The sequence below is a fragment of the Bombina bombina genome, chromosome 5, assembly GCF_027579735.1.
Source record: "Bombina bombina isolate aBomBom1 chromosome 5, aBomBom1.pri, whole genome shotgun sequence".
In the NCBI taxonomy this organism is placed as follows: Eukaryota; Metazoa; Chordata; class Amphibia; order Anura; family Bombinatoridae; genus Bombina; species Bombina bombina.
This window is the reverse complement of record NC_069503.1, coordinates 867,380,309-867,407,851: the sequence shown is the minus strand read 5'-3', so window position 1 is coordinate 867,407,851 and position 27,543 is coordinate 867,380,309. Positions and strand designations below refer to the sequence as shown.

General features: G+C 35.4%; 1 protein-coding gene across 1 annotated transcript in view; it reads left to right on the top strand.

The window, feature by feature from the left end:
• Nucleotides 1–13,542: 13,542 nt before the first annotated feature.
• Nucleotides 13,543–27,543, top strand: part of GAREM1 (GRB2 associated regulator of MAPK1 subtype 1) — a 470,758-nt gene continuing 456,757 nt past the window's right edge. The window contains exon 1 of the mRNA XM_053715004.1: nt 13,543–14,075. Within this exon, the coding sequence (XP_053570979.1) occupies nt 13,964–14,075 (112 nt within the window). The 5' untranslated portion in view covers nt 13,543–13,963. The remainder of the gene's footprint in view (nt 14,076–27,543) is intronic.

Here is a 27,543-nt window from a genome sequence, read left to right as displayed (position 1 = left end):
TTCTGGAAGACACCTTCTTCAAGCAGTGGTACAGGAAGAAGTCTGCATCCTTCAAGAAAAACATGATTTTCATGCAGGACAATGCTCCATCACACGCGTCCAAGTACTCCACAGCGTGGCTGGCAAGAAAGGGTATAAAAGAAGAAAATCTAATGACATGGCCTCCTTGTTCACCTGATCTGAACCCCATTGAGAACCTGTGGTCCATCATCAAATGTGAGATTTACAAGGAGGGAAAACAGTACACCTCTCTGAACAGTGTCTGGGAGGCTGTGGTTGCTGCTGCACGCAATGTTGATGGTGAACAGATCAAAACACTGACAGAATCCATGGATGGCAGGCTTGTGAGTGTCCTTGCAAAGAAAGGTGGCTATATTGGTCACTGATTTGTTTTTGTTTTGTTTTTGAATGTCAGAAATGTATATTTGTGAATGTTGAGATGTTATATTGGTTTCACTGGTAAAAATAAATAATTGAAATGGGTATATATTTGTTTTTTGTTAAGTTGCCTAATAATTATACACAGTAATAGTCACCTGCACACACAGATATCCCCCTAAAATAGCTATAACTAAAAACAAACTAAAAACTACTTCCAAAACTATTCAGCTTTGATATTAATGAGTTTTTTGGGTTCATTGAGAACATGGTTGTTGTTCAATAAAAAAATTAATCCTCAAAAATACAACTTGCCTAATAATTATGCACTCCCTGTATTCTGTATATATATATATATATATATATATATATATATTTACGCTATATATATATGTGTGTGTGTGTATATATATATATATATATATATATATATATATATATATATATATATATATATATGTCACAATGTTCTCTGCATGTGTCTTTGGTTTGGTTTTTCTGTTCTAAAATGCAAATAATTGTCTATATTTATTTAAAACAACACATATCACCTTTCTTATTACAGTACTGAGGGCACTATGTATACAAAAGTATTAACAATGATATAAAACTACCTTTAGGTTACATGTATAAGCTGTATTAGGACATGTAAATGATATAAAACTACCTTTAGGTTACATGTATAAGCTGTATTAGGACATGTAAATGATATGAAACTACCTTTAGGTTACATGTATAAGCTGTATTAGGACATGTAAATGATATGAAACTACCTTTAGGTTACATGTATAAGCTGTATTAGGACATGTAAATGATATAAAACTACCTTTAGGTTACATGTATAAGCTGTATTAGGACATGTAAATGATATAAAACTACCTTTAGGTTACATGTATAAGCTGTATTAGGACATGTAAATGATATAAAACTACCTTTAGGTTACATGTATAAGCTGTATTAGGACATGTAAATGATATAAAACTACCTTTAGGTTACATGTATAAGCTGTATTAGGACATGTAAATGAGATAAAACTACCTTTAGGTTACATGTATAAGCTGTATTAGGACATGTAAATGATATGAAACTACCTTTAGGTTACATGTATAAGCTGTATTAGGACATGTAAATGATATAAAACTACCTTTAGGTTACATGTATAAGCTGTATTAGGACATGTAAATGATATGAAACTACCTTTAGGTTACATGTATAAGCTGTATTAGGACATGTAAATGAGATAAAACTACCTTTAGGTTACATGTATAAGCTGTATTAGGACATGTAAATGAGATAAAACTACCTTTAGGTTACATGTATAAGCTGTATTAGGACATGTAAATGATATAAAACTACCTTTAGGTTACATGTATACGCTGTATTAGGACATGTAAATGATATAAAACTACCTTTAGGTTACATGTATAAGATGTATTAGGACATGTAAATGATATGAAACTACCTTTAGGTTACATGTATAAGCTGTATTAGGACATGTAAATGACATAAAACTACCTTTAGGTTACATGTATAAGCTGTATTAGGACATGTAAATGATATGAAACTACCTTTAGGTTACATGTATAAGCTGTATTAGGACATGTAAATGATATAAAACTACCTTTAGGTTACATGTATAAGCTGTATTAGGACATGTAAATGATATAAAACTACCTTTAGGTTACATGTATAAGCTGTATTAGGACATGTAAATGATATAAAACTACCTTTAGGTTACATGTATAAGCTGTATTAGGACATGTAAATGATATAAAACTACCTTTAGGTTACATGTATAAGCTGTATTAGGACATGTAAATGATATAAAACTACCTTTAGGTTACATGTATACGCTGTATTAGGACATGTAAATGAGATAAAACTACCTTTAGGTTACATGTATAAGCTGTATTAGGACATGTAAATGATATAAAACTACCTTTAGGTTACATGTATACGATGTATTAGGACATGTAAATGAGATAAAACTACCTTTAGGTTACATGTATAAGCTGTATTAGGACATGTAAATGATATAAAACTACCTTTAGGTTACATGTATAAGCTGTATTAGGACATGTAAATGATATAAAACTTCCTTTAGGTTACATGTATAAACTGTATTAGGACATGCAAATGATATAAAACTACCTTTAGGTTACATGTATAAGCTGTATTAGGACATGTAAATGAGATAAAACTACCTTTAGGTTACATGTATAAGCTGTATTAGGACATGTAAATTATATAAAACTACCTTTAGGTTACATGTATAAGCTGTATTAGGACATGCAAATGATATAAAACTACCTTTAGGTTACATGTATAAGCTGTATTAGGACATGTAAATGATATAAAACTACCTTTAGGTTACATGTATAAGCTGTATTAGGACATGTAAATGATATAAAACTACCTTTAGGTTACATGTATACGCTGTATTAGGACATGTAAATGAGATAAAACTACCTTTAGGTTACATGTATAAGCTGTATTAGGACATGTAAATGAGATAAAACTACCTTTAGGTTACATGTATAAGCTGTATTATGACATGTAAATGATATAAAACTACCTTTAGATTACATGTATAAGCTGTATTAGGACATGTAAATGATATAAAACTACCTTTAGGTTACATGTATAAGCTGTATTAGGACATGTAAATGATATAAAACTACCTTTAGGTTACATGTATAAGCTGTATTAGGACATGTAAATGATATAAAACTACCTTTAGGTTACATGTATAAGATGTATTAGGACATGTAAATGATATAAAACTACCTTTAGGTTACATGTATAAGCTGTATTAGGACATGTAAATGATATAAAACTACCTTTAGGTTACATGTATAAGCTGTATTAGGACATGTAAATGATATAAAACTACCTTTAGGTTACATGTATAAGCTGTATTAGGACATGTAAATGAGATAAAACTACCTTTAGGTTACATGTATAAGCTGTATTAGGACATGTAAATGATATAAAACTACCTTTAGGTTACATGTATAAGCTGTATTAGGACATGTAAATGATATAAAACTACCTTTAGGTTACATGTATAAGCTGTATTAGGACATGTAAATGATATAAAACTACCTTTAGGTTACATGTATACGCTGTATTAGGACATGTAAATGATATAAAACTACCTTTAGGTTACATGTATAAGCTGTATTAGAACATGTAAATGAGGTAAAACTACCTTTAGGTTACATGTATAAGCTGTATTAGGACATGTAAATGATATGAAACTACCTTTAGGTTACATGTATAAGCTGTATTAGGACATGTAAATGATATAAAACTACCTTTAGGTTACATGTATACGCTGTATTAGGACATGTAAATGATATAAAACTACCTTTAGGTTACATGTATAAGCTGTATTAGGACATGTAAATGATATAAAACTACCTTTAGGTTACATGTATAAGCTGTATTAGGACATGTAAATGATATAAAACTACCTTTAGGTTACATGTATACGCTGTATTAGGACATGTAAATGATATAAAACTACCTTTAGGTTACATGTATAAGCTGTATTAGGACATGTAAATGATATAAAACTACCTTTAGGTTACATGTATAAGCTGTATTAGGACATGTAAATGATATAAAACTACCTTTAGGTTACATGTATAAGCTGTATTAGGACATGTAAATGATATAAAACTACCTTTAGGTTACATGTATACGCTGTATTAGGACATGTAAATGATATAAAACTACCTTTAGGTTACATGTATAAGCTGTATTAGAACATGTAAATGAGGTAAAACTACCTTTAGGTTACATGTATAAGCTGTATTTGGACATGTAAATGATATGAAACTACCTTTAGGTTACATGTATAAGCTGTATTAGGACATGTAAATGATATAAAACTACCTTTAGGTTACATGTATACGCTGTATTAGGACATGTAAATGATATAAAACTACCTTTAGGTTACATGTATAAGCTGTATTAGGACATGTAAATGATATAAAACTACCTTTAGGTTACATGTATAAGCTGTATTAGGACATGTAAATGATATAAAACTACCTTTAGGTTACATGTATAAGCTGTATTAGGACATGTAAATGATATAAAACTACCTTTAGGTTACATGTATACGCTGTATTAGGACATGTAAATGATATAAAACTACCTTTAGGTTACATGTATAAGCTGTATTAGGACATGTAAATTATATAAAACTACCTTTAGGTTACATGTATAAGCTGTATTAGGACATGCAAATGATATAAAACTACCTTTAGGTTACATGTATAAGCTGTATTAGGACATGTAAATGATATAAAACTACCTTTAGGTTACATGTATAAGCTGTATTAGGACATGTAAATGATATAAAACTACCTTTAGGTTACATGTATACGCTGTATTAGGACATGTAAATGAGATAAAACTACCTTTAGGTTACATGTATAAGCTGTATTAGGACATGTAAATGAGATAAAACTACCTTTAGGTTACATGTATAAGCTGTATTATGACATGTAAATGATATAAAACTACCTTTAGATTACATGTATAAGCTGTATTAGGACATGTAAATGATATAAAACTACCTTTAGGTTACATGTATAAGCTGTATTAGGACATGTAAATGATATAAAACTACCTTTAGGTTACATGTATAAGCTGTATTAGGACATGTAAATGATATAAAACTACCTTTAGGTTACATGTATAAGATGTATTAGGACATGTAAATGATATAAAACTACCTTTAGGTTACATGTATAAGCTGTATTAGGACATGTAAATGATATAAAACTACCTTTAGGTTACATGTATAAGCTGTATTAGGACATGTAAATGATATAAAACTACCTTTAGGTTACATGTATAAGCTGTATTAGGACATGTAAATGAGATAAAACTACCTTTAGGTTACATGTATAAGCTGTATTAGGACATGTAAATGATATAAAACTACCTTTAGGTTACATGTATAAGCTGTATTAGGACATGTAAATGATATAAAACTACCTTTAGGTTACATGTATAAGCTGTATTAGGACATGTAAATGATATAAAACTACCTTTAGGTTACATGTATACGCTGTATTAGGACATGTAAATGATATAAAACTACCTTTAGGTTACATGTATAAGCTGTATTAGAACATGTAAATGAGGTAAAACTACCTTTAGGTTACATGTATAAGCTGTATTAGGACATGTAAATGATATGAAACTACCTTTAGGTTACATGTATAAGCTGTATTAGGACATGTAAATGATATAAAACTACCTTTAGGTTACATGTATACGCTGTATTAGGACATGTAAATGATATAAAACTACCTTTAGGTTACATGTATAAGCTGTATTAGGACATGTAAATGATATAAAACTACCTTTAGGTTACATGTATAAGCTGTATTAGGACATGTAAATGATATAAAACTACCTTTAGGTTACATGTATAAGCTGTATTAGGACATGTAAATGATATAAAACTACCTTTAGGTTACATGTATACGCTGTATTAGGACATGTAAATGATATAAAACTACCTTTAGGTTACATGTATAAGCTGTATTAGAACATGTAAATGAGGTAAAACTACCTTTAGGTTACATGTATAAGCTGTATTTGGACATGTAAATGATATGAAACTACCTTTAGGTTACATGTATAAGCTGTATTAGGACATGTAAATGATATAAAACTACCTTTAGGTTACATGTATACGCTGTATTAGGACATGTAAATGATATAAAACTACCTTTAGGTTACATGTATAAGCTGTATTAGGACATGTAAATGATATAAAACTACCTTTAGGTTACATGTATAAGCTGTATTAGGACATGTAAATGATATAAAACTACCTTTAGGTTACATGTATAAGCTGTATTAGGACATGTAAATGATATAAAACTACCTTTAGGTTACATGTATAAGCTGTATTAGGACATGTAAATGATATAAAACTACCTTTAGGTTACATGTATAAGCTGTATTAGGACATGTAAATGATATAAAACTACCTTTAGGTTACATGTATAAGCTGTATTAGGACATGTAAATGATATAAAACTACCTTTAGGTTACATGTATAAGCTGTATTAGGACATGTAAATGATATGAAACTACCTTTAGGTTACATGTATAAGCTGTATTAAGATATATAACCATTTCCTAAATGACATAAGATGTTGTTTACACATGGTTCCATCCCCTGTCCAAACTGTCCCATTTTACAGATGCAAAAATTCCAAAATACAAACTATTCCCGAAATCCAAACCTCTTCTGGTCCCAAACAGTTCGGATAAAGGGTATTTAATTTGCTTCATTATATTGGTATCCTTTGTTGAAGGAGCAGCAGTGCACTACTGAAAGATAGCTGAACACATATGGTAAACCACTTTAAAAAAGCATATTGTGCAGCAACCAATAACCAGCTAGCTCCCAGCAATGCATTGCTGCTGCTGAGCCTATCTAGTTATGCTTTTTAACCAAAGATATCAATAGAATGAAGCAAATGAAGCAATAGAAGTAAAGTGGGTAGTTGTTTTAAATTACATGTCCTGTCTGAATAATGATAAGTTTCATGTGTTTTTAATCTTGCCTTTGCCATCTTTAATTGTTCTGCGTCAGGGAAGACTCCATATGTAGAACACATGCATTTAAAGGGACATGAAACCCAACATTTTTCTTTCATGATTCAGATAGAGCATGTACTATAATTATAAAAAAATCCCAATTTACTTCAATTATCTGATTTGCTTTGTTCTTAGTAAATTTTGTTGAAAAGCATACCTAGGTAAACTCAGGCACTGGGAGCTAGTTGCTGATTTGTGGCTGCAAATATTAATATTTGCTTCTTTCAATTGGCTTACCAATGCGTTCAGCTAGCTCACAGTAGTACAGTGCTACTCCTTCAATAAAGGATGCCAAGAAAATGAAGCAAATTTGATAATAGAACTAAATGAAAAAGTTTTGTTTTTTTTTAGATTGTATTCTCTTTCTGAGTCATGAAGTAAAAACGTAGATTGAGGTCAATGTAATTAAAAAAGATTAAATGGTATGGTGTAGTGTGTTTTAATTGTGAACAAAAATAAAAAAAAATATGATTTAACCCCCTTTGTGACAGGAAGCAGTGAGGCAGGCGTAAAACCCCAGAAGTGCTACAGACAGCCAATATACAGAGTACGAGGGCCGACACAAAGGAGTTAAAATCAGTCATATTGACTTTCGTTTCTGAGTTATGCTTCATCAGCATTTATGCAAATATATGCCAATTAGTATGGCTGGTAATTTTTCCCAATAAATGTGGTAACCCTTGCTGGGTCAAGAGACTGCCACTGCTGACTGGGTCAATGGTTCTTTCTAATTCTACTATATTGTCCTTGGAATGAATAGAGAAGCCTGTTACTCTGTAGTCCTGACTATCTGCAACAACTCAGGGCTTGCACAAGCAACACTAACAGCCCTGGCAGTACGTCTTCTGGCTGACTGTACCACCCGCTGACATCACAAATAAAAAATGCTGAGGCAGCAAGGCATACACACCTTACAAATACAGTTTATACAGTGGGGTGTCAATTTAAGATCATAACAGGGCTAAGTCCATTTAGGGATGCTATGGAAACACAAATGTTTACTGCCCCTCTAATCTGGTTCTATGCCATTTAAAGTACCAAAGGGATATGAAACCTCAAAAAATGTTTATGATACAGATACATTATACATTTTTAAACAACTTTCCCAATGACTTCTATTATCAATTTTGTTTCATTCTCTTGTTATCCTTTATTGAAGGAGCAGCAGTGCACTAATGGGAGTTAGCTGAACACATCAGTAAACCAATGACAAGAGGCATATATGTACAGCATCCAATCAGCAATTAGCTTCCAGCTCATTAAACTACCTAGGTATATTTTTCAACAAAGGATACCAAGAGGACTAGGCAAATTAGATAATAGAAGTAAACTGGAAAGTTGTTTAAAATGGTATGCTTTATCTGTTTTATGAAAGAGAAAATTGTTACAATTACAAATGTTTATGCATTCTCATGTTTATGTCTTTTGTTTGTATTGGTATGACACAAAAACGTGGAGAAAAAAAGCCAAAACTGACACATTCCACGCAAAACTTTAAAAATGGACTGGAGAAAATGATCGGCACCTTCTCAAAATTCTAAGAAAAAATTGCATTCCAAGTTTGTGATGCTCCTGTAATTTGTAATTAAACTCACCTGTATCAATTAACAGGTGCTGACACTATAGAAATCACACCGGCAACCAGTTAAAATGGTGAAACATTTACTCAACCTTTCTGTTGTGTGTCTCTGAGTGCCACACTGAGCATGGAGAAGAGAAAGAGCAGCAAAGAATTGTCTGAGGATTTGAGAACAAAGATTTTGGAAAAGCATGGACAATCTCAAGGTTACAAGTCCATCTCCAGAGATTTTAATGTTCCTGTGTCCACTGTCCAATATTGTCAAGAAGTTTAAAGCCCATGGCACTGTAGCTAATCTCTCTTGACGTGGACGAAAGAGAAAAATTGATCAAAGATTGGAACAAAGGATTGTTTGAATGGTGGATAAAGAACTTCAATAAACTTCCAGATAAATTCAAGCTGACCTTCAGGCACAGGGTACAAATGTGTCAGCTCGCACTATACGTCAACATCTGAATGAAAAGAAACGCTATGGTAGGAAACCCAGGAGGACCCCACTGCTGACACAGAAACATAAAAAAGTCATATTGGAGTTTACCATACCCGAGGAAGCCAAAATCCTTTGACAGACAAAAACAAAAGTACAGCTTTTTGGTAAAGCCTATCATTCTACTGTTTTCAGAAAAATAAATTATGCTTTTAAAGAAAAGAATACAGTCCCTGCAATCAAACATGGTGGAGGTTCACTGATGTTTTGGGGTTGCTTTGCTGCTTCAGGCACTGGATGTCTTGACTGTGTGCATGGCATTATGAAATCTGAAGACTACCAAAGAATTCTGTAGTGCAATGTAGGGCCCAGTGTCAGAAAGTTGGGTCTCTGTGTAACTAACTTGTTTGTTGTTTTGGAATACTCTATGGAGCGCAACTGCGGTTCATTGTTGACAATAAAGACTGTAATTGTATCACAAGGCTAAATAATTCCTATTGGGGAAGGAATCTAAGCAGCCTGTAGGGAATTAATAATTGTGGAATTTATTGGAAACAAAGTCTCCAGAGAGAAAAATACAATGTATCAAGTATCCAACTGAAATCAATTACCAGAGAGGAGAGGTAAAGATCCGATGAGTAGGAAATTGAATTGACGTGTGATTACGTTACTTGTGACGTCATGTAGTAGGAGTGGCTTAGCTCCGGTCACTGAGAATTTTCAAATCGTTCCGTAGTAAGTGGATTCTGTCCCACGAATTGAGGAGCAATTCTTAGAGTAAAGGTAAGTATTGATAACTTCTGAGAAAGCTGTAGGCTGAATGAATAGCCAAGTTGGGATGTAAGCAGGCAGGAATAGTTGGATATCAGCTGCAGATGGCTTTAAGGAGCATGTCACACCGGACACGGAGAGTGCAAGTAAATAACAAGATCCTCAGATGTAGTAGAACTGTTCACAAGAACTTAGATATACTGCTCTAGAAAACAAAGATTCCCAGAGGAGCTCAGTGTGCTTAAGGAGTACTAAACAAATTAACTAAGCACCTGAGTCAGTCAGTGAACGGGATGTGAAGAGAAGGTGGGAGGGGTTAGATGACTAACAGAGTCTAACTGACACTCCGTCAGAGGTCATGGGTCTTACAGCAGGACAATGACCCAAAGCACACGTCAAAAAGCACCCCGAAATGTTTTAAGACAAAGTGCTGGACTACTGAACTGGCCAGCAATGAGTCCGGATCTCAATCCCATAGAGCACCCGTGGTGAGATTTCAAAACAAAAGTTGGGAAAAAGAACCCTTCCAATCTGAGAGACCTGGAGCAGTTGGCGAAAGAAGAGTGGTCTAAAATTCCAGTAGAGAGGTGTAAGAAACTCATTGATGGTTACAGGAAGCGATTGATTTTAGTTATTTTTTCCAAGGGGTGTGCTACCAAATATTAAATTGAGGGTGCCAATCATTTTGTCCAGTCTATTTTTGGAGTTTTGTGTGGAATGTGTCAGATTTAGATTTTTTTTTTCTCCACTCTTTTGTGTCATACCAATACAAACAAAAGAAATAAACATGAGAATGCCTAAACATTTGTAATTGCAACCGTTTTCTAGGTGAAGTGATGCATTATCTGACAGAAATGCAGGGGTGCCATTCATGTGTGTGTGTATATATATATATATATATATATAACACATAGAGACACCCAGCACTCACCAGCTAGCTCACAGCTAAGATAAAATCACAACTGGAAAGGTTAGTTACTGCATCTTGCCAAATGGGAAAAGCTCAGGCACCACGTCAAGGTCCTTTCCACTGCCTGAGTCCCTAACACAGCCACACCATGTGAGCTCACAAAGCCAAACAGGTGTATGTAATCACCCAAAGAAATACAAAACACGGAAGGGAACTGCACTCCAAGACCGGACCAGGTACACATCCAGTGACTCAGTAACATCCCAGCCCTGGGTGCTAAATTGCACTCCAAAAAAGCTGTGATGTCACCAGAGCCACAGGCAGTTAACCCCAGTCCGGAATGGGTGCAAGAAACAAGGGGGATTACAAACAAAAAGTAATACAACACATAGAGACACCCAGCACTCACCAGCTAGCTCACAGCTAAGATAAAATCACAACTGGAAAGGTTAGTTACCGCATCTGGCCAAATGGGAAAAGCTCAGGCACCACGTCAAGGTCCTTTCCACTGCCCGAGTCCCTAACACAGCCACACCATGCGAGTTCACAAAGCCAAACAAACTGAGAACAAAGAAGGGGTGCACAGGTGTATGTAATCACCCAGAGAAATACAAAACACGGAAGGGAACTGCACTCCAAGACCGGACCAGGTACACATCCAGGGACTCAGCAACATCCCAGCCCTGGGTGCTAAATAGCACTCCAAAAAAACTGTAATGTATATACACACACTTTCTAAAATGTGTTTATTTTAAAATTCAAATAAGATTAGAATATTACATATGTTGTCGTTTTCATGTCTACTTTTAAGAATGTACACAACACAATTTAACAACTGAAACATTTCTTACTATACAGTACAGCACCATTGAGATTTTATAAAGCTAAGAATGTAGCCATGCAGTATGGCAAATAGCCACTGGGAGGCAGTAGAAGGACGACCAAATCCTTGAATTGCTTCCAGTACAATCTTGTGTTGGAGTTTTTGGTCTCCCCGTGCTGCGCAGGCGTCTCCTACACCCTGTTGATTAATGCTGCAAGCAGTGGTATGGCGTTTAATACTACCCTTACTAAGATAACAGCAACAACACTGGGAACTAGGATTGCCACCTTTCTTGGGAAAAAATACAGGCAATTCTAATTAGCATATATTTGCATAAATAATTATGTAGCATAACTCAGAAACTAAAGCCTATAGGACTGATTGTAACCCCTATGTGACAGCCACTGTAGGTCAGCTGTCTGTAGCGTGTCTGTGGGCAACAGCTGCAAGACAATGCTATTTTTCCCTGCCCCACTGCTGTATGTTGCAAAGGGGTTAAACCATCATTTTATTTATCTATTTATTTTCTAACAAGGATCAGTAATGCACTACTAACATATTGGTTGAGCTAATAACAAGAGGCTTATATGTATAGTCACCAATTAGCTGATAGCTACCAGTAGTGTATTGCTGCTTCCCCCTGAAGCAGAACAAGTAAAGGGATAGCAAACATACATTGGTTCTTGTCATTGGCTCACCAGATGTAATCAGTAGTGCATCTGGTACTGATTTTAGCTATGTGTTTAAACCATCTGCATGGAGTTAAACATCTATATAAAGTGCAATAATAAAATGTTCTAATGTATCATGGCATTGTTGTTTTCACTTTTACATCCCTTTAAAGGGACAGTACACTGTAAAATTGTTTTTATATTAATGTATTTTCAATGACTTGTTATACCAGCTGCAGAGTATAAAATGTATGAGAAATTGCATTTTCAGGTTTATTTGTGTATATGAAGTAGCTGGTTTTGTGCTTTTAAACCACAGCCTATTACAATTGGTTGAGCTTCAGGTAATATCATATCTCATTATGTTATCACTTTGTGTACACACACTTGCTTCCTTATCTTATAATTGTCTGGAAAACTAAAGCTCAATACATAGAGAAAACAATGGAAAATTATCATTTTATTACTTAAATATCCTGTACCCACTGTGAGTTTAATTTCCTCTGCTGGCTGTGTTTACTACGGCTATTTAATAGCTGAGACTCCAGTATCAAAACTTTCAGTATAGTTTGGGAAACCACAAGCTAAATCAACTATTTCAAAGGCCAAAATAGAGGTAAATGAGCTAGAAGTAAACAATTGAATACACTCCAGCAGGTAAAATGGATCATTGGGAACAATTTAAATGGGAGAACGTGTTTAGATGAACTGTCCCTTTAACTACCATTACACTAACCAGGGAAGCTGGGCTAAAAAAAATTTAAGCTGATCTGCTAAACCAGTTGTATTTCAATTCAAAAGAAAAACAATAATTTAGGTTAACTGACACTGGATTTTCCTGTGAGTTTATGCTGTTTGTTGCCACTGTATCGAATACATATGGTCAGCAAACAGTGCAGTGCATATATTTTAATCTAACAAGCATTATTAGTTTAAAACATTTTTTGATTCATGCAATATTAAAACTTATAGGAGCTGAACACTTCTTGAACAGTGCAGGGACAGCAGAGAGACAATGGGGAAAGAGAGCAATTTATGTGCACAAGTTCTACTAAGAGCTCCGTAACCTGTCAGACTGCTGCAAGCTGACACATCTAGTCCTAACAGCTAGAACAGCAACAATCACTTGTCACCCACTTACACTATGTGCAGAGTCCTTCCCCTCCCTACAGAAGCCTACACATGTGCAGAGTCCCTCCTCCCTACTGAAGCCTACACATGTGCAGAGTCCCTCCTCCCTCCCCTCCCTACTGAAGCTTACACATGTGCAGAGTCCCTCCTCCCTCCCCTCCCTACTGAAGCTTACACATGTGCAGAGTCCCTCCTCCCTCCCCTCCCTACTGAAGCCTACACATGTGCAGAGAGTCGCTCCGCCCTCCCCTCTCTACAGGCGCAGGGAACACACAACTCCCTCTACCTTAGAGCTAGATTGACAGGCTGAAGAGTCTGCTGCACAAAAACACTGGCCCTGGCGTTGCCGGTATATACACAGTGCTGGCACTGGTTGCTGACAGCAAAATACCGACTGTGCAGGTAAAATACTGGCCAAGTGCGAAGCCTACCCTGAACAACTAAGGAACAAGTGGAGTTGGTGGAAGGGAAGAGAACTAAGAATCAGAGCTGCGGAACCGGACTGTGTAGGAGAATGAGATCATGATCAGCATGTGCCACAGGCACAGCACAAGACCCAGCCTGAGCTGAGGAAAGTCCAGTAGCTGCAGCAGATCTGGAGCTCACATCCTGCAAGCTCCTCTCTTTCTTGGACACCATGGACCTCTCGGTGCCCTCCCTGAAGGATGTCAAATGGAGCTCGGCCTCATTCCCATTGGATTTACTTGTTAGTTCATACAGATTGCCCCAGCTTGTCAGACTGGATGGTGGTGAGTAAACATACCCTGTGCATGGCTATGTGCACGCAAACATAAGTTTATGGTATCTGGTGCCTCTGCACTAGTTGCTGCCCTCTATTTACTGATGTAATGCAACATCAGTAAGGGATAATATTAATACTTTATGTGCACTGATAGAAGAAATGTATCAGTGGCTTCATGCTGCAACATTGTCAATGAGGGTAGTTTTAACTCGTTGGTTGCTGGTGAAATCTGCAACACATTGATGTGCAATATGTTGCAGCTTTCTTTGTCAGGTAATGTGTTAATCTGGGCAGCACAACCCCGGCTCCTATATAATATGCTAACTGTGCATAGACTTTTCCATGGCAGCTGCCATGTTGCTGCAATAAATGACACCACAAGTCCAATCTGATTGGTTCTAACATAGTGGGACGTAATCAGTGACGAACATAACCATGAATGGACCAGGGAGCTGTGTGTCTGCAGCTGTAGTGTAAGAGCATTTCCAGGCTCTCACAGTGTGACCTGCATACTAATGATGTGTATAGTGGCATTCACTATATTTCTCTGAGTCAGTTGTGTATTTTAACCATAGTAAACTGTCTCTTAATTCATGGTAGGTTTCCCTCTCACACTAGCTATTAACAGTGTCCTTGTAATTATTTGATATTTATTACCACCTGAAAATGTGAAACATGTTATTACACCTGGTTCTTTTTATTTCCAGCATCTTCCAGTAGTTGCTGTAGAATGTTTATTTGGTTAGTCTATCCAGTACTGTTTATAAGTCTGTGATGCATATTTTATAACACAGTTGAAAGTGATGGCAGAATACTAGGAGACTTGCCAGTAATGTGGATGAGCATTGACAGATATGTACTGCACACAATATTCAGTTGTTATTTATGTACAGGTATTAATTTATTATTTTTAGTTTGGATTTGTATGAATACTCCACTCAGCATCACAAGTTTTTTGCTCATATACAACTATAAAGCAAAGTATATTATCCTTATTAAAAGGGACATAAACTATTCACCTGCTCCATTTGAAAGAGACTATTTTAAAAAGGTGCTTTTTATTTATTTTTTTCGAATGGAGGATCTAATGCTTCTTTTACTTTTAATGGATACTGTAACTGTGCTAAATTACGCTAATATTACAAGTTGAAAGTTATGGGTTGTGCTCAAGTCCAAATAGTGTTAGAAGAATTAGCACAACCTGAGTCCTGAAGTGAAGTTTCACAAAATACATGGAAACATAAAAAATAAAGTATTACATTCATATACAGTATACAAACAATTTATATATATATATATATATATATATATGTAAAGTCTTTCCTTCGCCCCTTGATAGTTTTTGATTCTGCTGCTGTCCCCTTGGCTTTATTTTATTTTTTGCTTGATAATCTTGGTCTGATTTTTTGGCAGTGCATGTTAATCTTTAGTAAAAAAATGTTTTATTTAAAGGGACAGTCTAGTATAAATTAAACTTTCATTATTCAGATAGGACTTTTAATTTTAATCAACTTTTTCCAATTTACTTTAATCATCAAATTTTTCTTTTTTTTCTTTTGGTATTCTTAGTTTAAACTAAACATAGGTAGACTCATATGCTAATTTCTAAGCCTTTGAGGGCTGCCTCTTATTCACATGTCTGCTGTACTATTTCCTGTCACGGAGTAGACATGTACATGCTATCTATCTAGATATCTCTTCAATAAAGAATAACAAGAGAACAATGAAAAATTGATGATAGAAGTAAAATTGGAAACTTTTTTAAAATTGTATTCTCTATCTGAATTATGAAATACATTTTTTGGGTTTCATGTCACTTTAAGTAAACCAGTGCATTATATAACTAAGGCGAATATTATTTCTACTCTTGCAGGGCTTAAAGGGACACTGAACCCAAATTTTTTCTTTCGCAATATTAAGCAACTTTCTAATTTACTCCTATTATCAATTTTTCTTTGTTCTTTTGCTATCTTTATTTGAAAAAGGCATCTAAGCTTTTTTTTATTAGTTCAGAACTCTGGGCAGCACTTTTTATTGGTAGATGAATTTATCCACCAATCAGCAAGAACAACCCAGGTTGTTCACCAAAAATGGGCTGGCATCTAAACTTACATTCTTGCTTTTCAAATAAAGATACCAAGAGAATGAAGAAAATGTGATAATAGGAGTAAATTAGAAAGTTGCTTAAAATGTCATGCTCTATCTGAATCACGAAAGAAAAAATTTGTGTTCAGTGCCCCTTTAACATATAACAACAGAAGAGCATTTTCTTATTTTTCCATTAATTCCATGGCTGTATATGTTAAACACATAGTTAAACTCAGCCACACATTGGAAATACACTACTGGTTCAAAGCTGAACACAAAGCTGGAATTGACATTGACCTTGTTTAACCCCTTTGTAGGGATTTTAGTTCTTTTCAAGAAATAGGCAATTATAAAATGGTCAATCACATTTGAGTATTGTACTATAGCTTGTATATGTCCCTTTAAAAGGACATAAAACCCAAACATTTTCTTTTATGATTCAGATAAAGCCTACCATTTTAAACACATTTCCTATTTACTTCTATTAAATTTTCCTTGTTTTCTTGGTATCTTTTATCGAAAAGCAGGAAGATAAGCTCGGGAGCATGCATGTGTCTGTAGCACTAATTCAATTCAAAGATATGATAATTCACAAGGAGGCGGCTTGGAATGTATAGTACAATATATGCTTTATTTGAAAGTGAAGTTAAAACCTACAAGGCATTGCACCCATTGTGATCAGTAGCTGAGTAGCGTGCATCCTCCTTGTGAATTATCACATCTTTGAATTATATCTATGATGATGATGATTGGACGTGGGAGATAGTCCTAGCGAAATCACATGTATGACTGTCACGTGACTATTACTTCACAGAGCAGCTCAGTCACCGGTAAGGGAATTTGAAACTCCTTTGTTAGAATGCTGCTTAATGGGACAGTCTACTCAATATTTTTTATTGTTTGTTTAAAAAGATAGATAATCCCTTTATTACCCATTCCCCAGTTTGGCATAACCAACACAGTTATATTAATACACTTTTTACCTCTGTGATTACTTTGTGTCTAAGCCTCTGCAGACTGCCCCCCTATTTCAGTTCTTTTGAAAGACTTTCATTTTAGCCAATCAGTGCTGACTGATTATAAATAACTCCACGGGAGTGAGCACGATGTTGTCTATATGGCACACATGAACTAGCACTGTCTAGCTGTGAAACATTGTCAAAATTATAGATAATGACATAAGTGGTAGCCTTCAAGGGCTTAGAAATTAGCATATGAGCCTACCTAGGTTTAGTTTTTAACTAAGAATACAAAGAGAACAAAGCAAATTTGCTGATAAAAGTATATTTGAAAGTTGTTTAAAATTGCATGTCCTACCTGAGTCATGGAAGTTTTAATATGACTAGACTGTCCCTTTTTTAAGAGAAGACTTTAACGGGGCACAGGATAGCCTGTTGAAACGGGGGGTTTGATGTGACCCACGAGAGTTGTCAAGACGACCTAATGGAACCCGCTCAGTCAGACCTCTGATACTTTTTTCTATTGCACATCAGAGATTGACAATGTTCATACACACCGAGTTTTCTTCACTATTTTTTCTTCATTCATTAATTCTAAATACAAGCCTGTTTGGTCATTATAAGGTTTTACAATTGAAAATGGACATATACACGTATGTACTTCAGTCCTGATTGACACAAGTTTCAGTTGCACTCAGGCTTAAAGGGACAGTATACACCAATTTTCATATAACTGCATGTAATAGACACTACTATAAAGAATAAGATGCACAGATACTGATCTAAAAATCCAGTATAAAACTGTTTAAAAACTTACGTAGAAGCTCCCAGTTTAGTTCTGTTTAAAAGGTAGCTGGAACACCCACTGCAAGTGGGAAATGGCAGACACCACCCCACCCCCTTCCTTTGCATATGAAAAGACCCTTTACACAAACAAGGAGCATTCTGGAGTAGGTATACGTCAGTATTCTCCTAAAACTTTGGGGCTTGGTTAGTAGTCTGAGCAATGTTATTTAAAAATAAGCAAAACTATAAAAATATTTAAAGAAAAAAAAACTGTATGGGCTATATAAATAGATCGTCTACAAAACATTGATGCAAAGAAAAATCTAGTGTACAATGTTGCTTTAACGTTTTGAAAATGTAGGGCATTCTTTCTCTCTGCAGCACTATATGGCAGCGGTTATACATTAGCAAAAGCACTAGATGGCACCACTTTTTCCTGCCATATAGTGATCCAGACATGTGCAAGCGACCTATCTAGATATCGCTTCAACAAAGAATACCATGAGAATGAAGCAAATTTGAGCATTTTCTCAGTCCACTTTGAGGTTTAGGATGTCCCCTATATTTTAGTGCTTGTTTGTGAGCCATAATAATATGTTACTCCATTTAGTTTGACTCATTGAGTATTAGCTCTGTACGTATAGTAATTGTATGTTGTATTTGTTATTTTGGCCTGTTTTAAAACACTTAAAAAGTGATCACTTTTAGTTGAAGCATTTTTGCCAATATGTTTATTGTACATACAGTATGGTTCAATCAGAAAATGTGATTCATTTATGTGCATTTTAGTTTTGACAGGAACGTCCCTTTTTAGTAAAGAAACTTTCAGTATAGGTAGAAATACCAAAGACAAATTCTGCTATTTCCATTTCTGATTTCTCCTCACGTGCATGTGAAGCATAGCTAGATATTCTTGGTGCCTCAGCATTTTAAATACGGCAGCTGCTCAGAGAGACAGTGGGGTGTCTTATCATATCAGCAGTTATGCAAATGTAGTCATTACCAGATGACACAAGCACCTTTAGGCTCTTGCTTTGTTTAAAATGCTGGTGCACGGAGCATAATTAAGTTCAATCTTGAAACGGCTCTAGCTTTTACTAGAAGCATTTTTGCTCATACGTGTATATTGCAAAAATACTTCTATTCAAAACTGAAATGCATCCATGTGCACTCCTAATTTGGCTGTAATGTCCCTTTAAATAGAAGCTAAAAAAAAAGCTGTGTAACTATAGCCAGCATAAGAAGTTGCACTCCAAGTGGGAGGTAGATAATTAATAAAATGTTAATTTCCAATTGCTCTCTCTAAGTATTATGGTTTGGTATACAAATTGAAATAAGCATTTGTGTTTAGAGAAAGTGATAACAAGGAGATCTGCAAGCTCAACCCATTTGAATGGGTGTGGTGTCAAAGAACAAAACCAGCTATTTCATATACAAAATTAAACCTAAAGAAGCAATTATAGCAGAGCTCAAAATTTTCACTAGGCCACTAGCCATTGGCGAGTGAAAATTTAACAGTGGCGAGTAAAAGTTAGTGAGTGAATGTTAGGCTACCTTTTACAAATATTATCTAAAGGATATGATATTCCTCTAGAGCTATAGGGACCCCATTAGTGCTTAGTCTTAGGCTTACTTCGGAGAGGGTAAACAGGGGCAGAGAGAGATTGGAGAGGAAAAGTAAGAGTGGAGAAAAAGACAGCGTTAAGAAAGAGTGGAGAGAAAAAAAAGAAAAGAAAGTGAAGAGATGAGAGAGGAGAGAGTAAGAGTGAAAATATAAGATAAGATATGGCCTGAGACAGGAGCGAGGGGGTAAAAAGGGGGATTAGAGTGAGGAAGCAGTGAAGAGAGAAAGAAAGATGAGCGATGATAATTCTAAAATAATTTTTCCAGGTCTGCTATTACCTCACATTAATGTCAACACTCTTGGTTCAAAAACATTTTTTCTGTCCAGCTGTTGTCTTCCCCAGAACCCTAGTTGATGTTGCTAACTGCTATACACTTATATTTGTTACTTTATTACTGTATTCAGCATTATTTAATTTGTTATGATATGAATTTTTTAATATTGTTTATATTTTATAAGGTGTTTCACATTGGCTAAACAGATATAAAGAGGGTGGTGGGTTCAAAAGTGAAGAGTAACATTTTGGGCTGACTAGTAGCTTAGGGGTTGACATTTTGAGGCCTGTATAGTCTGCTGCTGGTATAACAAGTCATTGGAAACACATAAAGGGAAAACCGTTTTACAGTACACTGCCCCTTTAAGTGGCCATGGAATTGATGCACTGAGTTTAATGGATCACTAAGGGTTCTGCATTGCAAAATACAGTCTGGCCATAAAAACATACAAGCTTTGTTTTTACAAAATATTTTTTTTATTGTAATTGTATGCTGTATTTGTTATTTTGGCCTAACTTTACACCTGCTGAGCCTGTTTAAAAGGCACCTAATGTAAAGGTATGTCTTGTGGCTTATTACCTATTGTCAGCCCTGCTCTGGGTTCATTTGTTTGCATAACTAATGTGGTGGTGCTGCTGCTATTTGCTTATGTTCTGTGTATTTGCCCGTCTGATAGTTTTGTTTTTATATTTCTCCAGTTATCTGATCCCTGATATATACATTGCAGAATTAGTTATTTTTAAAACATAAAAATACTTTTATAAACAGAATATTTTGTCACTTTGCAGATAGATGATAAATGAATGATATCAGCTCAGTAATAAAACTCTTTTGGATATCACCCTAGAAGGGAACACTAATTCAGGAATGGTTACTACAAAGCTATATAGAAAACCTATATCAGGTAACACTCTACTACACAGTAAAAGCTCTCATCCCAAACGTATTCAAGGGGATTGCTAGAGGACAATTACTACGTACTAGAAGAATTTGTAGTACTGACAAAGATTTTGTAGAGGAGAGCAAACATATGGTCAACAGGTTGATCACTAGAGGGCGGTCAGAGATGGTGCGGAATGTGGCTAAGGAAGTGGCTGGAATGGGCAGACACGATACTCTTGGTCAGAAATCTAAAAACACTGGAGATGATAGAACTATGTTCATTACACAGTATTCTTCGGAGTACTATGAAGTATGTGCCATATTAAAGAAGTATTTTCCTTTGTTATATGGTGATAAAGATCTCAAGGATGTGGTTACAAAGGGGTTTAAATGTGTATATTCAAAAAACTTGACCCTTGGTAACATTTTGCCCCCCCTCAATTGTCACATGAACAACTACTTGGCTTAGTGTTCGAGGGACATATAAATGTGGAGGGGGGAGATGTAAGGCATGTGAATCCATTGTGGAGGGGAAGGAGTTCTATTCATGTGTTACGAATCAAACATTTAAAACCAAAGGATGTGTTAAATGTTCAACAACCTATGTCGTATACCTCATTGAGTGTGTCCAACATCGTTGCCAATATGTGGGTATGACCAGCAGGGACATACAAACCAGAATATGCGAACATCTGGGTTACGTAAAAAATAAAAAAATGTGTTCTGCTTTGTCAAGACACTTCATTAAGGTACACAAAGGGGATGTGAGATCCTTTTAAATGGAGGGCAATTTAAACCATCAGGAGACCCCCGAGGGGGGGGCGATAAAGACAGGCTTTTAGCCAGACAGGAAGCGTTCTCGATTTTCAAGCTCAGGACCCAGGTTCCTGAGAGTTTTAACTCAGAATTTGATCTGATTAACCACTGGCAGTAAATCGTGAATTATTAATTAAGGTTAACATATATTATATCAGGCCTAAATATTTCTCTGGTACCTTTGGACAATCCTTCCACATAAGAGACATATGTATGCTTACCAACACATACTCCCTATAACATACTGTTCTCCTGAGTGTCATGTCTTTGCTTGTTCCTTATACACTGATACCCTTTACATATTCTGTTCACACACATGTATGTGAACCATCTCTGGCCGCTACCCGTCTCTGTTTTCACCCTAGTTTAATATGCCATTCTTAACTTGTATATGATCCCTAGTGCAAGGTCTAACTACTTTTGAAAGTAACAACAATAGTACCTTACTGTATACAGCTATGTAGCTTTATTTGTATACGCCTTTCTGACACTAGGTGACTCAGGGAAACTATAGACGACATCTTTAACATCATTTAAATTTTTCAATGGTCACCTTTAGGATATGTACAATTATGTTATAAGTACAATGATTGCTCGTGTCCGTTTACCTATGTATTGATTCATATTCATTTATGTTATGTATATAGTTCTCAAAGTGAATATCCAGCCCTATCTTATTTGATATATTGTTCCAACTGTTCAGTGAGTCTGGCGAGTCAGGGGTTAATTGGAAGGCTTTAATACTCCAGGTTAATTAACCAATGAGCGAGTAGTACTACCCTTTTTAAACTACCCAAGATTCATGGTATAGCAGGTTTATGATTACGGCCACAAGCCAAAACTAGTCAAACCATACTGTTTTTTTCTGTCCTGTATTTTTTGTGCTATGATTTTTTTTATTCGATTTTAAACAAAGGTTGTGAATTTTTAATCTACAAGAGGATTTCTGCACCTTCTTTTGCTGCTAATAAAACTTTTGTTACCCCTGAACAGAGAGGGTTGTGATCAAATCAATAGTCCTCCTTTTCTCCAAAGCTTGTTATTTGGGTGACCTACTCAGGTTTCAGCTGACCCAGTTTTCCCCAGGTGTGCGTTATTTATGTCCCTACCTAAGTGTACCAAGTAAGCTTTATTTATATTCTGCAATAGAGGCTTAAAGGGACAGTTTACCCTAAAATATTCTCCCCTTTTATTTGTTCAAAATTATCCATTTTACCTGCTGAAGCATATTAAATAGTTTACAAATAGCTCTTTTACCTGTTATATCAGAAATTGAAATAGCTGAATTTGCCTGTGGTATTTCTACCTATACTGAAAGTTTCTATACTTAAAGGGACATTCCAGTCAAAACTGAAATGCACATAAACTAATTACATTTTTGGATAGAAACATATTTACAATAAACATATATTGGCAAAAATGCTTCTACTAAAAGTTATTACCGTTTTAGTGTTACTGGTTTTCTCTGCAGGTGCATGTGAAGCATAGCTAGATATTCATAGTGCACCAGCATTTTAAATACCGCAGCTGCTCAGAGAGCCAGTAGGACTTGTATCATATCAGCAATGATGCAAACTGAGTCATTACCAGATGACACAGCACCTTAAAGGGACAGTACACTGTAAAATTGTTTTTAGATTAATGTATTTTCAATGACTTGTTATACCAGCTGCAGAGTATAAAATATTTGAGAAATTAAATTTTCAGGTTTATCTGTGTATATGAAGTAGCTGGTTTTGTGCTTTTAAACCACAGCCTATTACAATGGGTTGAGCTTCAGGTAATATCAGATCTCATTATGTTATCACTTTGTGTACACACACTTGCTTCCTTATCTTATATTTGTCTGGAAAACTAAAGCTCAATACTTAGAGAGAACAATGGAAAATTATAATGTTATTACTAAACTATCATGCCCCCACTGAGAATGTAATCTCTTCTGCTGGCTGTGTTTACTTAGGCTATTCAATAGAATATACTCCAGTATAGAAACTTTCAGTATGGTTTGGGATACCACAGGCTAAATCAGCTATTTCAAATGCCAAAATAGGGGTAAAGGAGCTACTTGTAAACAATTAAAAACACTCCAGCAGGTAAAATGAATCATTGGGAACAATTTAAAGGGGAGAACATTTTTGGGTGAACTGTCCCATTAAGCTCTCTGAGCGAGTGCTTTGTCTAAAATACTGGTGCACGGAGCATACTTAAACAGTTATAGCTTTTACAAGAAGCATTTTTGCTTATACACATATGTTGCATAAATACTTCTATGCAAAACCGAAATGCACCCATGTGCACTCCTATTTTGGCTGGAATTGTATTCTGCTGCTGGTATAACAAGTCATTGAAAACACATTAAGGTTAAACAGTTTTACAGTACACTGCCCCTTTAAGTTCCCATTAATGCATTGCTGCTCCTGAGCCCACCTAGGTATGGTTTTCAACAAAAGACAAGAGAACAAAGCAAATTAGTTCACAGAAGTAAATTGGAAGGTTGATACATATTGCATGCTCTATCTGAATCGTTAAATGAATAAAATGGGTTTCATATCCTTTGCAAATTATCTTTATTGAACGATAAATGAAAGATAACAATTTTATACAAAGATCAAGAAAGACAAAACATATATGTGACGTGCAGATCACTTGTCTCAAAAGTATGGGTATACAAGTCATGATAGCCATGCTTATGGTACTTCACTATCCAATACATACATCTTTCCAATATAAATCCACCAATATTTTATAATTATAAATCTCTGCTATAAAGTTTCTTCATAACAAACATAACCATCAAGCAAAATCCTTCCTTACCTGAACTCCAGATTCCAACCTGAAAGTGTCAATAGATGCCTTCAGCTGTGCTCCATAATGAGGGAAAATCATTTTCAAAATATTTAAATCTAGGCTGTACAAAAATGTAGACACCAGGAAGCTACCCTTAAAAATAAGGCCCTGGCACCCTGGATTAGAGTTCAGACACCCATGTGTGTCCCACACCTTGGGCCTTGTCACCCCACCTAAAATTTACCTTTATGGATCTTTTCTAGGCCTCGCAACTGTAAAGTATAGTTTCCACAAATGTGTCCCAAACCAGTTTAATGGGGTTTAATTCTGGAGACTGTGCTGGCCATTCCATGATTTGAAGCCTATCGTCTTGTTCTTTTCTTCTAAGACACAGCCTGGAGGTATGTTTTGGGTCATTATCTTGCCGTAGGATGAACCTCTAACCAACTAGGAGTAAACTGTAGAATATTGCATGGTGCTGCAAAATGCTGTGTTAGTTGTTTTTGTTCAAGGTGCCACTTACTCTGTGCAAGGCTCCAACTCTGGATCCAGCAAAGAGCCCCAGACCACCACGCTTCCTCCTCCATGTTTGACAGTTGGTGTTGCACACTGAGGAACCATCCTTTTGCCTACTCGATGGCGTACAAAAAAAACCTGCGCAATCAGTGTTAAGCTGTGGGTGAAGCTGTTGTCCTGTGAGCCACCTGTCACGCAAGCTGTTGACTCTCAGGAAGTAGTATATTGCTCTCAAGATGGCGAGAAAAAGGCAATAAACAAAGGAAGACAGACAGACCATTATAACCCTTAAAAGTGTAGGTCTTTCCTTTAGAGAAATTGCAAATAAAGCCAAGGTGTCAGTGAGTACAGTTTCCTACACCATCAAAAGGCACTTGGAAACTGGAGGAAACTCCGACAGGAGGAAATCTGGCAGACCCAAACAGAATCAGAAGACATGTTTCTCAGAGCCAACCACCTAAGCTAGGGTGTCATAGCAACAAAACTCAACACCAGTAGGTCCAGGATCAGCAATTTGAACAGCAGGCTGATCCTTGCAGATTTGAAACTACAGTCTTTGGACTTGCAGAGATAGGTTGACTAGCCCTCCTCTGGCCTTAGACAAACTAAAGGCCCTCCTAAAGAGAACAAACTAATTGATTGCCAACCAACCTTCATAAAACAAGGGGGAAGGCAGGGAAGCTTCCAGGAGTGCACAGGAGAAGAAAATAAAGGATCTCCATTTTCAACCTAAAAAGCTCCTCCTCCCTAACTGCAACAAAGTTGCAACACTCACCCAGACACACTCAGATTTTAAGGACCTTAAAGGGACACTAAACCCAAATTTTTCTTTACTGATAAAGAAAGAGCATGCAATTTTAAGCAACTTTCTAATTTACTCCTATTATACATTTTTCTTCATTCTTTTGCTATCTTTATTTAAAAAGGAGGAATGTAAAGCTTAAAAACCGGCCCATTTTTGGTTGAGAACCTTGGGTTATGCTTGCTTATTGGTTTGCTAACTGTATCCACCCATAAGCAAACGCTATCCATGGTGCTGAACCTAAAATGGGCTGGCTCCTAAGCTTTAAGTTCCTAATTTTTAAATAAAGATACCAAGAGAACAAATAAAAATTGATAGTAGGAGTTAAATTAGAAAGTTGCTTAAAATGTCATGCTCTATCTGAATCATTAAAGAAAATGTTCTGGTTTAGTATCCCTTTAACCCTTGGGTACACTCTAGAATAGGAGACCCTACACTAGCTTTTTAAAGGGGCATAAAACAAGTTGGGATAGAGACAAAATATAATATGTACTTTAATTACTTTACCTGCAAATTTATATTGCAGTGCCTCACCATTAACCCTTTCTTTTAAGTTTCCAAATTGTAAAGCTCTAACTCCCCCCACACATTTCCTTCATGGCTGTATCTATACCTATGGTTTTGGTAGAATGCAAAAGTGAATAGGAATTATCTGCTGGAGCATGCCTAGAAACTGTGAACTCAGTTGAAATACAATGGCTGTGTCTAAACACTGATTTTTTTTTGAAAATTATTTTAAAATACTTGCCAGCAATTTTTAAACAATTTTTTTTTATGCAGACTATTTTTACTTAATTAGCCCTTTTAGGATATGCAATGATCTCAACCTGTTTTATGGCACTTTTAGAGGTTACCATATAGAGTTAAAAACATGTTGGGTTCTACATGCTTTGTAAAATCACCTCTCCCTGTAGAAGATAAGAGGTCCTGTTCAATGTTCCCTCTATTTTTTCCACATTGTGTGCAGTTATTTATATCTGTGTGCGCGCTTGATACCGCTTGGTTTGCGGCACTGAGCAAGTACAAAGTAACTATAAAAAGTACATTTGAACCATTTAATCATGTTATTAGTATAATATCAGCCATTAACAACCACACTGAAATAAAACACAGAATGACTTGAATTATCATTTTTTTGTGAAATTATTTTAATGTCGTATTTTCTATTATTTCTGATCCATAACTTCTGAATAATAGTAACTCGCTCTATCAGTCCTAAATACTTAAAGGGACACTGAACCCAATTTTTTTCTTTCGTGATTCAGATAGAGCATGCAATTTCAAACAACTTTCTAATTTACTCCTATTATCAATTTTCTTCGTTCTCTTGCTTTCTTTATTTGAAAAAGTAGGCATCTAAGCTATTTTTTTGGTTCAGACCATGGAAAGCACTTGTTTATTGGTAGGTGAATTTACCCACCAATCAGCAAGAAAAACAGTGTGTTCACCAAAAATGGTCCGGCATCTAAACTTACATTCTTGCATTTCAAATAAAGATACCAAGAGAATGAAAATAATTGGATAATAGGAGTAAATTGGAAAGTTGCTTAAAATTGCATGCTCTATCTGAATCATGATAGAAAAAAATTGCGTTCAGTGTCCCTTTAATAGTAACAAATATTTTTATTCTTATACACAAACACACAATTTTATTTATACAGGGAGTGCAGAATTATTAGGCAAGTTGTATTTTTGAGGATTAATTTTATTATTGAACAACAACCATGTTCTCAATGAACCCAAAAAACTCATTAATATCAAAGCTGAATAGTTTTGGAAGTAGTTTTTAGTTTGTTTTTAGTTATAGCTATTTTAGGGGGATATCTGTGTGTGCAGGTGACTATTACTGTGCATAATTATTAGGCAACTTAACAAAAAACAAATATATACCCATTTCAATTATTTATTTTTACCAGTGAAACCAATATAACATCTCAACA